The sequence below is a fragment of the Pan troglodytes genome, chromosome 16 (genome assembly GCF_028858775.2).
Source record: "Pan troglodytes isolate AG18354 chromosome 16, NHGRI_mPanTro3-v2.0_pri, whole genome shotgun sequence".
In the NCBI taxonomy this organism is placed as follows: Eukaryota; Metazoa; Chordata; class Mammalia; order Primates; family Hominidae; genus Pan; species Pan troglodytes.
In genome coordinates, this window is record NC_072414.2 from 33,153,129 (window position 1) to 33,167,113 (window position 13,985).

Sequence of the window (13,985 nt, forward strand, 5' to 3'; positions counted from 1 at the left end):
ACTACTTTGGCCCCAAGTGACTTTCTAAACTAAGTATAAGGTGAGACAAGGCAACTGCAGGGCTGAGCCAACTGCCCTCAGGCCTGCCTTAATCTTAACCTCATACTAGATCTGGGCTCTGGAGTTCGGAAAGGCAAAAAAATTCTTTCAGTGGCAGTCAGAATCAGCTAGTGCAGACAAGGATGCTGCTGATCTTAGATTGTTCCTAAGAGCAAAAAGAATAACAGAGTCGAATCACAGATTTATGAACTGGACTCTGGACCTAGAAATCCAGACATTTCCTTCCACCCTGACCCAATTAAGAAAAGTGAGAGATTGTTTTTTTAAGTAGAGTATGACAAAACAGGTTTATTGGTTATTTTACACAAAAGAATGTTAGCAATTTGCAAGCATTCAATACTTTAAAAGGCTCAATACAAGCTGCCTTCCTTTCAACCTAAGAAAGTATACTAACTCCAGGCAAATAGAATGGAGTCAGACTTCAAGTTTATATAACAGACAAACTAAAAAGAAACCCAGGGTCCCTGCTTTGTTAGGAAAATGGACAAAACCAGCTAAAAATAAAGGAAATAAAAACAAATTAAAATAAAGATATTGGCTGGGCACGGTGGCTCACACCTGTAATCCCAGCACTTTGGAAGGCCAAGGCGGGTGGACCACAAGGTCAGTCAGGAGTTCAAGACCAGCCTGGCCAACATGGTGAAACCCCATCTCTACTAAAAATACAAAAATTAGCCAGGCGTGGTGGCATGCGCCTGTAATCCCAGCTACTCAGGAGGCTGAGGCAGGAGAATTGCTTGAACCCGGGAGGCGGAGGTTGCAGTGAGCAGAGATCACGCCACTGCACTCCAGCCTGGGTGACAGAGTGAGACTCCATCAAAAAACAAATAAAACAAAAATTAAATTATTGATTCCTATAACATTATTTGCCTAAGAGACAGACAAAACATTCAACATTCAAACATAAAGTTAATATTATATTTTAAAAAGGAAAAAAGTGGTTACTCTGGGCACACTGCCTATGGTGTAGCCCTGCTCCACAAGGAGTGGTAAAAAAAAAAAAATAAAACAAATAAATAAAAAGGAAAAAAGTACTGGTAAAGTTATCAGGTACCAATTTTTAAAATGAATTGTTAATAGTTTTACCAGGTCTCTTCAAAGGAATCCAAAAGTCAAGAAGCAAAACAAAATTTGAAAATGATGGAGTCTTCCTGATACTAAGCCCAAGATTCTTCCTTTCTTCAAATCCTCTAAACCCAAATTATGAGAAATAATGCACTCTGGTCACTGAGAACATTTCTACACAGTGACATAATCAGAAATTATACTTCTTCCATTATTTAACATATTCATTCTCATTCTCCACATACCAGGAACACAGGAGTAAGCAAGAGGATATAATTTTCTCCTGTGACTGAAGCATTACTACATTTACAACATGAGAAACCTGGGCACTGTGGAAAGCCCTGATGGCAAAGGAAATAAGCCATCTGCATGGCCTTAAGAACAAACTGCCCATCTCTAGGGCAGATTTAGAAAAGGACTTATCCAGGAATCGATCTTCTCCAAGGCTGGACAGGGAGGGAGTGTGGAAACCACAGCCTTTCTGATAGGATAAAAAGTGTCACTTGGAGACACTCTGGTTTCCTGAGGAAAGGAAGACATTGAAACAGCCTGTTTTGTGCATTTTAAATCTTCCTTGTTTTCCACCATCAATAACTGTTCTGTCTCCTCTTTCAAAGATAAACTTGCCTGAAACTCATGTTTGGGTGTCATAAAGTGTTCTTTCTGAGTTATTCTCTGGTCCTCTGACCCCTTTGACTCTGTGCAAATGAGTTTGTTACTGGAATCCTCACTGGTTTCCCCTTCCTCTGCGGGAGGTAGATGTTGAGGATTTGTAGCTTGTTTATTCAAAGATTCTTCTTTCAGTAAATTCACATCCCCGTGAAAGTCTTGAGATGTAAAACTTGGAGCTTTATCTATCCTAAAATTTTTACCAAATAAGAAGCCTTTGACTTTCTCCTCTTTCCCTGCTGTCTCTGTCACTAATTTCTTTGGCTGTAGCACTGTCCTTATCAGGAGTCCCTGTGCATTCACCCTATATTCTCTTGCAGCTTTCTCCCTGCGCTGCTTCTGGAAGTCCTTGAATTGAAGCAGTTCCTCTGGCAGCTCCATACATGTAGGCTAAGGAGAGAAAGCGAACACAAGTTTATTATAACTAAACTTCTGAATGTGGTACTTAAAATCACTTTTTTTTTTGTTTTTGAGACAGAGTCTCACTCTGTCGCCCAGGCTGAAGTGCAGTGGCACGATCTCGGCTCACTGCAAGCTCTGCATCCTGGGTTCAGCCCATTCTCCTGCCTCAGCCTCCCAAGTAGCTGGGACTACAGGCACCTGCCACCACGCCTGGCTAATTTTTTTTCTATTGTTAGTAGAGACAGAGTTTCACTGCGTTAGCCAAGATGGTCTCGATCTCCTGACCTCGTGATCCACCTGCCTCGGCCTCCCAAAGTGCTGGGATTACAGTCGTGAGCCATCGTGCCCGGCCTGAAATCACTTCTGTTGTACCAAATGGTAATTGGTAAATGAGAGTCTATTCAAATGTGTTCATATAGCACCCTCTGGTGTCTTCAATTATAGTAGTATCATTTTTCTAGTAATTTCAATATTTTGAAAAGGCAGTGAATCCATAGGGCTGTGTGTCTGTGTGTGTATGCACGTATGTATAAAGATTATACAGGAAAAGTTAGTCTCCCTTCCAGCCTGGCCTCAGCTGCCTTAGCAGGTACATCTTCTTAGAGCAGTTTCTTGTGTTATCTCCCAAAGACAGTCTACTCATGTATGATCATATACATATTTTTTTCATTGGATTACATTTTTATTTTCCTCCAAATTTTTATTTTGTTATCTCTTTCAGGTTTTGGGAAGTTTTTTGTTTTGTTTTGTTTTGTTTAGACAGGGTCTTGCTCTGTTGCCTTGGCTGGAGTGCAATGGTGTGATCATGTCTCACTGTAACCTATAACACCTGGCCTTTAGTGATCCTCCTGCCTCAGCCTCCTGAGTAGCTGGAAGCACAGGTGCATGCCACCACGCCTTGCTAATTTTTGTGGGGTTTTTTTTTTTGAGACAGGGCCTTGCTCTGTCACCCAGGCTGAAGTACACTGGTGTGATCATGGCTTACTGCAATCTCCACCTCCTGGGCTCAAGCAATCCTCCCACGTCAGCCTCCCCCACTCAGAGTAGCTGCAACTTCAGATGTGTGCCACCACGCCTGGCTAATATTTAATTTTTTCTAGAGACAGGGTTTCACTATGCTGGCCAGGCTGGTCTTGAACCCCTGGGCTCAAGTGATCCTCCCACCTCAGCCTCCCAAAGTGCTGGGATTATAGGCATGAGCCACCACACCCAGCATCCGATTATATTTTTTAGCTGCTTGTATGGATATCAAAAATCTAGTAATTTTTACATTTGTACCCAGGCACTTTATAAATTGTCTTTTTGTTTGTGGTAGTCTTTTTCAGTTGTTTCTCTTCAGTTTTTAGTTGTATAACTGGCAAGTCGTAATTCTGATTCCTTTTTTCAATTCCCATAGCTCATATTTTATTTTCTAATTTCACTGGCTAATAGCTTCAAAAATGCTAAAATAGTGGTGATAGTCACAATTTTTGTACTGTTCCTGATATTAGTGTTCTCAAACAAATATGCAGTCTTCTCTCTTGTGATACTTTCCACATCCATGGGTTCTGCATCCATGGATTCAACCAACTGTAGATTGCAATAGTCAGGAAAAAGTGGCTCACGCCTGTAATCCCAGCACTTTGGGAGGCTGAGGTGGGTGGATCACTTGAGGTCAGGATTTCCAGACCAGTCTGACCAACATGGCCAAACCCCATCTCTACTAAAAATATAAAAATTAGCTGAGCACGGTAGCACATGCTTTTAATCCCAGCTACTCAGGAGGCTGAGGGAGGAGAATCACTTGAACTCAGGAGGCGGAGGTTGCAATGAGCCAAGATTGCACCACTGCACTCCAGCCTGGGTGACGAGCAAGACTCTGTCTCAAAAAAAAAAAAAAAAAAAAAAATCAGAAAAAAAAAGAATGGTTGCATTTGAAATGATGATGCACAAACTTTTTTTCCATGTCATTATTCCCTAAACAATGCAATATAACAACTATTTACATAGCATTTACGTTGTATTAGCTATTATAAGTAATCTAAGAATGATTTGAAGTATAGGAGAGGATATGATAGTGAAAAATGAAAAAATGCTGCTGCACATTTCCATATAACCTATACATATCCTCCCCTATACTTTAAATCATCTTTACATTTCATATAATGGACATACATTTCATCCATATATTTCTTTTTTTTTTTCTTTTAGGAGATGGAGTTTTGCTCTTGTTGCCCAGGCTGGAGTACAATGGTGCACTCTCAGCTCACTGCAACCTCCACCTCCTGGGTTCAAGCGATTCTTTTTTTTTTTTTTGAGATGGAGTTTCAAGCCCAGGCTGGAGTGCAATGGCGTGATCTCAGCTCACCGCAACCTCCACCTCCCAGGTTCAAGCGATTCTCCTGCCTCAGCCTCCCGAGTAGCTGGGATTACAGGCATGCGCCACCACGCCCGGCTAATTTTGTATTTTTAGTAGAGATAGGGTTTCTCTATGTTGGTCAGGCTGGTATCAAACTCCTGACCTCAGGTTATCCGCTCGCCTCGGCCTCCCAAAGTGCTGGGATTACAGGCATGAGCCACCACACCTGGTCTGTTCAAGCAATTCTCCTGCCTCAGCCTCCCAAGTAGCTGGGATTACAGGCATGCACCACCATGCCCAGCTAATTTTTGTATTATTAGTAGAGACAGGGTTTCACCATGTTGGCCAGGCTGACCTCAGGTGAACCACCCACCTTGGCCTCCCAAAGTGCTGGGATTACAGGCATGAGCCACCACACCCGGCTCATCCATATGTTTCATATAATCATCCATACATTTCACATAAGGGACTTGAGCATTATGGGTTTTGGTATCCATGGGGGGATGTTGGAACCAATCCCCCACAGATACTGAGAGATGACTGTATATGTTTTATTATGTTAGAAAAGTTACCATCTATTCCAACTTTGACCAATAATGCATGTAGAATATTATAATTTATTCAGCATTTATAAGATAATCATAAGACTTTCTTGGCTCTACTGAAATGTATGATTTTGTCACACTGAACCATGCTTGCAACTAGAATCCAATGACACATTAAAAATAATAACATATATAGGGTTCATATAAAAAATGCTAGTATTAGGCCAGGTGCAGTGGCTCACGCCTTGTAATCCTAGCACTCTGGGAGGCCGAGGCGGGTGGATCACCTGAGGTCAGGAGTTCGAGACCAGCCTGACCAACATGGAGTAACCCCGTCTCTACTAAAAATACAAAATTAGCCAGGCGTGATGGCGCATGCCTGTAATCCCAGCTAATCAGGAGGCTGAGGCAGGAGAATCGCCTGAACCCAGGAGGTGGAGGTTGTAGTGAGCCGGTATCACACCACTTCACTCCAGCCTGGGCAACAAGAGCGAAACCCCATCTCAAAAAAAAAAAAAAAAAAAAAAAAAAAGCTAGTATTTTAAGATTTTATATCAATATTCATAAGTAAAATTGGTTTATAACAGCAACTGGCAAACTTTTCCTGTAAAGAACAAAACAGCAAATATTTTAGGCTTTGTGAGCCATAGTCTCATATACTACTTCTACTACTTTTTTTTTTAACAATCCTTTAAAAATGTAAAAATTGTTCTTAGCTCATGAGCTGGAGAAAACAGTCTGCAGGCCAGATTTGGCCAGCGGGCTATAGTTTGCCAAATCCTGATCTATAGTCTCCCTCCCCTCTTTTTCCTCCCTCTCCCTCCTCTTCCCCCTCCCCTTGTCCCCTCCACTCTCCTCCCTTCCCCTCCCCTTCCCTCTCATTTCTTGTCTTTTCTTTTCTTTTTCAGACAGAGTTTCTGCTGGTCACCCAGGCTGGAGTGCAGTGGCAGAATCTCGGCTCACTGCAACCCCTACCTCCTGGGTTCAAACAATTCTCCTGCCTCAGGCTCCCAAGTAGCTGGGACTACAGGTGCCCGCCACCATGCCCAGCTAATTTCTGTATTTTTTGTAGAGACGGGGTTTCACCATGTTTGCCAGGCTGATCTCAAACTCTTGACCTCAGGTGATCACCAGCCTCGGCCTCCCAAAGTACTGGGATTACAGGTATGAGCCACCGTACCTGGCCCTGGCCCTTTTTTTTGAGACAGTCATTGTTAATATTCATAGTATGCTTGAAAAATGATTGAAATTCTCAGTTTAATGCTTTTCCTTTTTTTCTTTTCTTTCTTCTTCTTCTTTTTTTTTTTTTTTTTTTTTTTTTTTTGAGACAGAGTCTTGCTCTGTCACCCAGGCTGGAGTACAGTAGTGTCATCTCAGCTCACTGCAACCTCCACCTCCCGGGTTCAAGCTGTTCTCCTGCCTCGGCATCCTGAGTAGATGGGATTACAGGCATGTGCCACTACGCCTGGCTCATTTTTTGTATTTTTAGTAGAGATGGGGTTTCATCATGTTGGCCAGGCTGGTCTCAAACTCCTGACCTCAGGCCTATAGTTTTTTATATCTCTCTGCTGCATAAGAATAAATATGGAGGCCAAGCACAGTGGCTTATGCCTATAATCCCAGCACTTTGAGAGGCCAAGGCAGGCTCATCACCTAAGGTCAGGAATTCAAGACCAGCCTGGCCAACATGGTAAAACCCCATGTCTACTAAAAATACAAAAATTAACAGGGCATGGTGGCAGGTGCCTGTAATCCCAGCTACTCAGGAGGCTGAGGCAGGCGAATTCCTTGAACCCAGGAGGCGGAGGCTACAGTGAGCTGAGATCATACCACTGCACTCCAGCCTGAGTGACAGAGCGACGCTCCATCTCAAAAAATAAAAATAGGCTGGGTGTGGTGGTTCATGCCTGTAATCCCAGCACTTTGGGAGGCCAAGGTGGGCGGATCACAAGGTCAGGAGTTTGAGACCAGCCTGGCCAACATGGTGAAACCCCATTTCTACTAAAAATACAAAAAATTAGCCAGGCGTGGTGGCACATGCCTGTAATCCCAGTTACTCAGGAGGCTGAGGCAGGAGAATTGCTGGAACCCAGGAGGCGGAGTTTTCAGTGAGCTGAGATCATGTCATTGCACTCCAGCCTGGGCGACAGAGTGAGACTCTGTCTCAAAAAAAAATAAATAAATAAAATAAAATAAAATAAAAATATGGAAATATTAAACTTACCCATTCTTAGACAGAAGTATTTCTTGGATACCTAACTTAACATTATGAAAAAGTGAGGGGATGGATCATGCCCAAGCTGTTGCCCCTTCAAGATTATTTATCCCCAAGTTGACCCCATGAAAACTATTGCAGCTATGAAGAAAGGGTATCACTGTGTCTGCCTTCCTTGAGAAGGCAGAAAGGAGGTCCTGAAGACAGAGAGCTGCACCTACCTCAGTGCCTCCAAGCCGGTCTGCAGACCCTTCGCGATACGTGTTTAGGTAACCATCCACCAGGGTGGTTAGGTCAGACATCATCTCATCTAGGAGTGCCAAGCGAAGGGGTAACAGGTAGGTAGCTTCCAGGGCCAAAATTTTCAGTAAAGAGGGTGAAACAGGTCGGATGAACCATACTTCTGGATTTTCCTGGAGACAATAAAACAATTTCCTCTGAACAGTAAGCAAGACTTTAAAGAAAATAACTGTTTTAGGCTGGGCACAGTGGCTCACGCCTGTAATCCCAGCACTCTGGGAGGCTGAGGCAGGCGGATCACAAGGTCAAGACATCAAGACCATCCTGGCCAACAAGGTGAAACCCCATCTCTACTAAAAATACAAAAATTAGCTGGGCATGGTGGCATGCGCCTGTAGTCCCAGCTACTCAAGAAGCTGTGGCAGGAGAATCGCTTGAACCCGGGAGGCGGAGCTTGCAGGGTTGCAGTAAGCTGAGATTGCGCCACTGCACTCCAGCCTGGTGACAGAGCGAGACTCCGTCTCAAAAAAAGAAAAAAAAAGAAAAGAAAAGAACTGTTTAAAGTATTGCTTAATTTAAGACACTATCATTTTCTTCTATTATTACCTTCTACTTTCACACTATTGATAGCCTTTGAGCATACACACGCTTGCACACATACTCCTACATTAACAGTGTGTGTGTAACAGAGAAAGAGAGGGGTAGAGGTTGGTCAATCAAGACTTCTCAAAGCTAGAGGCAGCAAACTTGATTATGTGAACAGAATTGCAGCCAATACAATTATGACCTAAGTTTGCATGCAAGGATGTCAGAAGGTAAAGAAAATTTACTTTACTTTGGGAGAAATAACTAGGGTGATTTTGGTTCCATTGCCTTGATCAAAATTATCACAAAAATTTCCCCCTTGTCCCAGCTAGAAAATTTATTTAAGAGTGCTTATTTGTTTATTTATTTATTTATTTATTATTTTTTGAGACAGAGTCTCACTCTGTTGCCCAGGCTGGAGTGCAGTGGCACGATCTCAGCTCACAGCAATGTCCGCCGCCCCTGCCCCCAACTCCAAGTTCAAGCAATTCTCCTGCCTCAGCCTCCTGAGTAGCTGAGACTACAGACACCTGCCACCATGCCCAGCTAATTTTTGTATTTTTAGTAGAGGAGATTTCACCATGTTAGTCAGGCTGGTCTTGAACTCCTGACCTCAGGTGATCCGCCCGCCTCAGCCTCCCAAAGTGTTGGGATTATAGGCGTGAGCCACCGAGCCCGGCCTAAGACTGCTTTTTAATTAATAGCCAACAAATCTGGATCCTGGCTTTTATCCACTTGAGACCAGATATAAACCATTCCCATTTGGTACAGTTAAGATTTTGGCAATGTTCATATGATAACATGGCAGCTGTCATTTTTCTACATAACAGGCTGATAATACTGCTCAGAAAACACTTGAAAAAAAATAATGTCATACAGGACATCCTTTAACACTCACCTGAATTAGTTTTTGTCTCTTTTCTAGAAAGGAGAGATATTTAGGGGCTACTTGAAGGTGTTTGATTAAACTCTCCTGCAAAGTAGTGATGCAGTTTGGAAGATAGCCACCCGTTTCCATGGAAAACTGAAGTACATCTGCTACCTGTGGTATTTTAAAAAGACAAACAGACCAGTTGAATATATACAGAGAGCTATCTCATGCCGGAAATATATTTAGAGAAATGTCTAAATAACATTTTCCCCAAGGACCCACACGATAGACCATGTCATCGGGAAATTTAAAGTTGTTCAGCCAACTTATTCTGAAAAATGAGAAAAAAAAAACGGAATAAAAGCTCAATTTTTTTTTTTGAGGTGGAGTCTCGCTCTGTCGCTCAGGCTGGAGTGCAGTGGCATGATCTCAGCTCACTGCAACCTCCACTTCCCAGGTTCAAGTAATTCTCCTGCCTCAGCCTCCCGAGTAGCTGGGACTACAGGTGCAGGCTACCACGCCTGGCTAATTTTCAACTTTTTTTTTTTTAAGAGACAGGGTCTTACTATGTCGTCCAGGCTGGAGTGCAGTGGCTATTCACAGGCAGGATTCCACTACTGATGAGCACGGAGGTTCTGACCTGTTCCATGTCTGACCTGGACTCGTTCACCCTCACTTAGGCAACCTGGTGGTTCTCCCCGCTCCTGGGAGGCCACCACATTGATGCCAATCTCAGTACAGGCACCCAATCAGCACAGCGCCCTACAGTCCAAAACTCCTTAGCTCAAGCAATCCTCCCACTACAGCCTCCATAGTAACCATGACTACAGGCACAACCCATCACACCCAGCAACCCAACTTTGCGTTTCCTTAACTACTTTCTTTTTTCTTTTCTTTTCCTGAGACAGTCTTCCTCTGTCGCCCAGAGCTGGAGTGCAATGGTGTGATCTTGGCTCATTGCAACCTCCACCTCCCGGATTCAAGCAATTATCCTGCCTCAGCCTCCCGAGTAGCTGTGATTACAGGTGTGTGCCACCATGCCTGGCTAATTTTCATATTTTTAGTGCAGACAGGGTTTCACCATGTTGGCCAGGATAGTCTCGATCTCTTGACCTCGTGATCCGCCCGCCTTGGGCTCCCAAAGTGTTGGGATTACAGGCGCGAACCACTGCGCCAGGCACTTTTTTTTTTTTTTTTTTTTTTGAGATAGGGTCTTGCTCTATCTCCCAGGATGGAGTACAACGCCACAATCATGGCTCACTGCAGCCTCAATCTTCCAAGTTCAAGGGATCTTCCCACCTCAGCCTCGAGTAGCTAGGACTACAGGCACATCCCACTATGCCTGGCTAGTATTCTTAAGATTTTTTTTTTTTTTTTTTTTTTTTTTGAGACGGAGTCTCGCTCTGTCACCCAGGCTGGAGTGCAGTGGCGCGATCTCGGCTCACTGCAAGCTCCGCCTCCCGGGTTCACGCCATTCTCCTGCCTCAGCCTCTCCAAGTAGCTGGGACTACAGGCGCCCGCCACCACGCCCAGCTAATTTTTTGTATTTTTAGTACAGACAGGGTTTCACCGTGCTCTCGATCTCCTGACCTTGTGATCCGTGCGCCTCGCCCTCCCAAAGTGCTGGGATTACAAGTGTGAGCCACCGCGCCCGGCTTCTTAAAATTTTTTTGTAGAGACAGTGTCTCACTACGTTGTTCAGGCTGATCTCGAATTCCTGGGCTCAAGCAATCCTCCTGTCTCGGCCTCCCAAAGTGTTGGGATTACAGGCGTGAGCCACTGCACCTAATGTTTTTTTTTTCTCCTTGTGTTATAATACCTACCTGCCTTATGGTTATTTATTAGTCTTTGTTACACTTTAGGGAATCAAGAAAGGAAGATAAAATTCAAGAATTATTTTTAGTGGGCTGAGAATGCATTCCTATACTCCCAGCTAGTCGGGAGCTGAACCAGCAGGATTTCCTGAGCTCAGGAGTTCGATGCCAGCATGGGCAACATAGTGAGACTCCATTTCTGGGGGGGAAAAAATGGGCCTGGCATGTTGGCTCACACCTGTAATCCCAGCACTTTGGGAAGCCAAGGCTAGAAGACTGTTTGAGGTCGGGAGTTCAAGACCAGCCTGGACAACATAGAGAGACACCATATCTTAAAAAAATTTTAAAAATCAGCCGGGCATGGTGGTGTGTGCCTGTAGTCCCAGCTACTTGGGAGGCTGAAGTGGAAGGATGGCTTGAGCCCAGGACTTCGAGGCCACATTAGCAGAGAGCTATGATCATGCCACTTCACTCCAGCCTGGGCGACAGAGCCAGACCTTGTCTCAAAAAAAAAAAAATTACTTTTATTAGCTACTGGTAACCAAGAAAATTTTGTAAGAAAAGCTAATAAAATAAATAATTATAATTATTTATCTATGTGTGGTAGGCTGGCCAATGGCCCCCAAAGATAACTTCTTCATAACCACAGGAACCTGTATCTTACATGCAAAAGGGACTTTGCAGCTGTGATTAAGTTAAGGATTTTGAGATGAGATTATCCTGAATTACCCAGGTAGGCCCTAAATGGAATGACAAGTGATTTTTTTTTTTTTTTTTTTTTTTGGTGAGACGGAGTCTTGCTCTCTCTCCCAGGCTGGAGTGCAGTGGCGCAATCTTCGCTTACTGCAAGCTCTGACTCCCGGGTTCACACCATTCTCCTGCCTCAGCCTCCCGAGTAGCTGGGACTACAGGCGCCTGCCACCACGCCCGGCTAATTTTTTGTATTTTTAGTAGAGACAGGGTTTCACCATGTTAGCCAGGATGGTCTCAATCTCCTGACCTCGTGATCCGCCCACCTTGGCCTCCCAAAGTGTTGGGATTACAGGTGTGAGCCACCGTGCCGGGCCTGAAAAGTGATTTTTTTAACAGCAAGGCAGACGGAGATTTTACTACAGTCAGAGGAGAAGGTGATGTGATGATGGAAGCAGGGATTACAGTGATGCACTTTGAAAATGGAGGAAGGGGCTACAAGCCAAGGAATACAAGTGGCCGCTAGAAGCTGTAAAAGGCAAGGAAACTCTCTCTTCAGAAGAGCCTCTAGAAGAAATCAGCCCTGCAAGACACCTTGACTTTAGCCTAGTGAAAATGATTCAAGACTTCTGACCCTAAAACAATAAAATAATAAATTTGCATTGTTTTAGGCCACTAAATTTGTGGTGATTTGTTACAGCAGCAATAAGAAACTAATACACTGTTATAGAAAAAGAAATTGGTGAAAATTCTGCTTCTTGGACTATGTAACTCTAAAAAGAAAAACATGAACAGATATGCCAAGGTCTTCATTAGACAATACGTATAAGATCTAATCAAGAAGCCTAATGGCCTCAAGGAAACAAACAGCAATTATGTTAGATTTTGGAGTAAGCATAAAAGCAATCTCTACAAATGGCAGCAAATACATTATAAGTAGATACATAAACAGAAAAAGTGAACCAAATATAGTAACATAAAATTGAACTTTTAGAGATTGCTGCTCAAAAATAATTGGCCAACTTATTAGTTCAGTTTCTCTCCAAGGCTCTAAGCTTGTGTAATCAAGATTTCCCTTTTACTATCATAAACCTAAAAGACTAGAAGAACCTGAAGAAAACATAATGAAACTAGTGGTTTTACTGCTCTCACAGCCAAACCAGAAACCCAGATCAGCTCTAAGAGCTAGTAGAGGTTCATGCCTTTACTTGGGTGGCTGAGGCAGGAGGATGGCTTGAGAGTAAGGGCTTGAGACTAGCCTGGGCAACACAGTAAGACTCCACTTCTAAATAATAATAACAACAACAATAATGCTGGTAGAATCTAGGGATTTCTCATTTCTCTAAGGTCCCCTAGAGGACAGACAAATTATATCACTTCAGGCTGTTTGGGCCCACATAGATTTGGGGGGCATATGCAGGACGACCTGTACCCCTAAACTAGATGTCAGCTTGCCTTAATTGTTACATATGTGGTAGAGGCAGGTATGTGATTGTTCATCTCATGCCATGTCTCCCATGTCAGGCTTCTGAATGATCCCTAAATTGCTCAAGTTTCTGAATGCTATGGAGTCTGAATCTTGCTTCTTTGACAAATTCTGGAGCAAAATGAGGAAAACATCTTTATAAATAATTTTAAGCAACTTTACTGCAGTGCTTTTATAGAACACCAAATGTTCTCACATATTGTACAAACATTTTACATGAAAAGTGAGCAGAAATGGAGCACCAAAAAAAAAAAAAATTTTTAAAGACTTTCACTCATCAGATGACCAGATGAGCCCTTTTATCTACAGGAGCTGTATATAATGGTTTGAATCCAGTGCTTCCCTTCATGTACCTGTGTGTCAAAGACATTATTCAGCAAAATTCCATACTGATGAGAGAGGCAATCAGAAAGCCAACGACAATCATGGATAACCTAAGGAATCAGAAGGAAACAGTCATTAGAACCTGGCTGCTAATCTTAATAGCACAGGAATCAGTTTATATACTTACCTTCAAAATTCTCTTGTCTTCTAGTATCATCTGAAGTCCATTGTGGAAAGCTCGACTTCCCAGAAGGAAAATGTCAAATAAGTAAACTCGGCAATTTGTGGCCACCTACAATAGACCATCCAGACACACATACCATAGGATAAGAAAGAACTGAGGAAGGGAAATTTGAGGATGAAGAGTAAAAGACGTGATAAAATATCTAACATCTTCACTTTATTTATTTATTTATTTATTTAGAGACAAAGTTTCACTCTGTTGCCCAGGCTGGAGTGCAGTGGCACAATCACGGCTCACTGCAACCTCTGCCTCCTGAGTTCAAGCAATTCTCCTGCCTCGGCCTCCTGATAGCTGTGATTACAGGCATGTGGCACCACGCCCAGCTAATTTTTTTTTTTTTTTTTTTTTTTGAGACAGAGTCTTGCTCTGTCACCTGGGCTGGAGTGCAGTGGCGCGATCTTGGCTCACTGCAGCCTCTGCCTCCTGGGTTCAAGCAA

The 13,985-nt window shown here is 43.2% G+C and overlaps 1 protein-coding gene across 6 annotated transcripts in view; it reads right to left on the reverse strand.

Annotated features, from left to right (window-relative positions):
* Positions 1-315: 315 nt before the first annotated feature.
* EXD1 (exonuclease 3'-5' domain containing 1) overlaps positions 316-13,985 on the reverse strand; it is a 47,773-nt gene continuing 34,103 nt past the window's right edge. For all 6 annotated transcript variants that reach the window (XM_009428839.5, XM_063794759.1, XM_009428841.5 and 3 more), the window contains 5 exons: positions 13,492-13,596; positions 13,334-13,414; positions 9,018-9,161; positions 7,516-7,707; positions 316-2,184 (listed from right to left, as the gene is read on the reverse strand). In XM_009428839.5, coding sequence (XP_009427114.1) covers positions 1,522-2,184; positions 7,516-7,707; positions 9,018-9,161; positions 13,334-13,414; positions 13,492-13,596 — 1,185 coding nt within the window. In that variant the 3' untranslated portion in view covers positions 316-1,521. The remainder of the gene's footprint in view (positions 2,185-7,515; positions 7,708-9,017; positions 9,162-13,333; positions 13,415-13,491; positions 13,597-13,985) is intronic.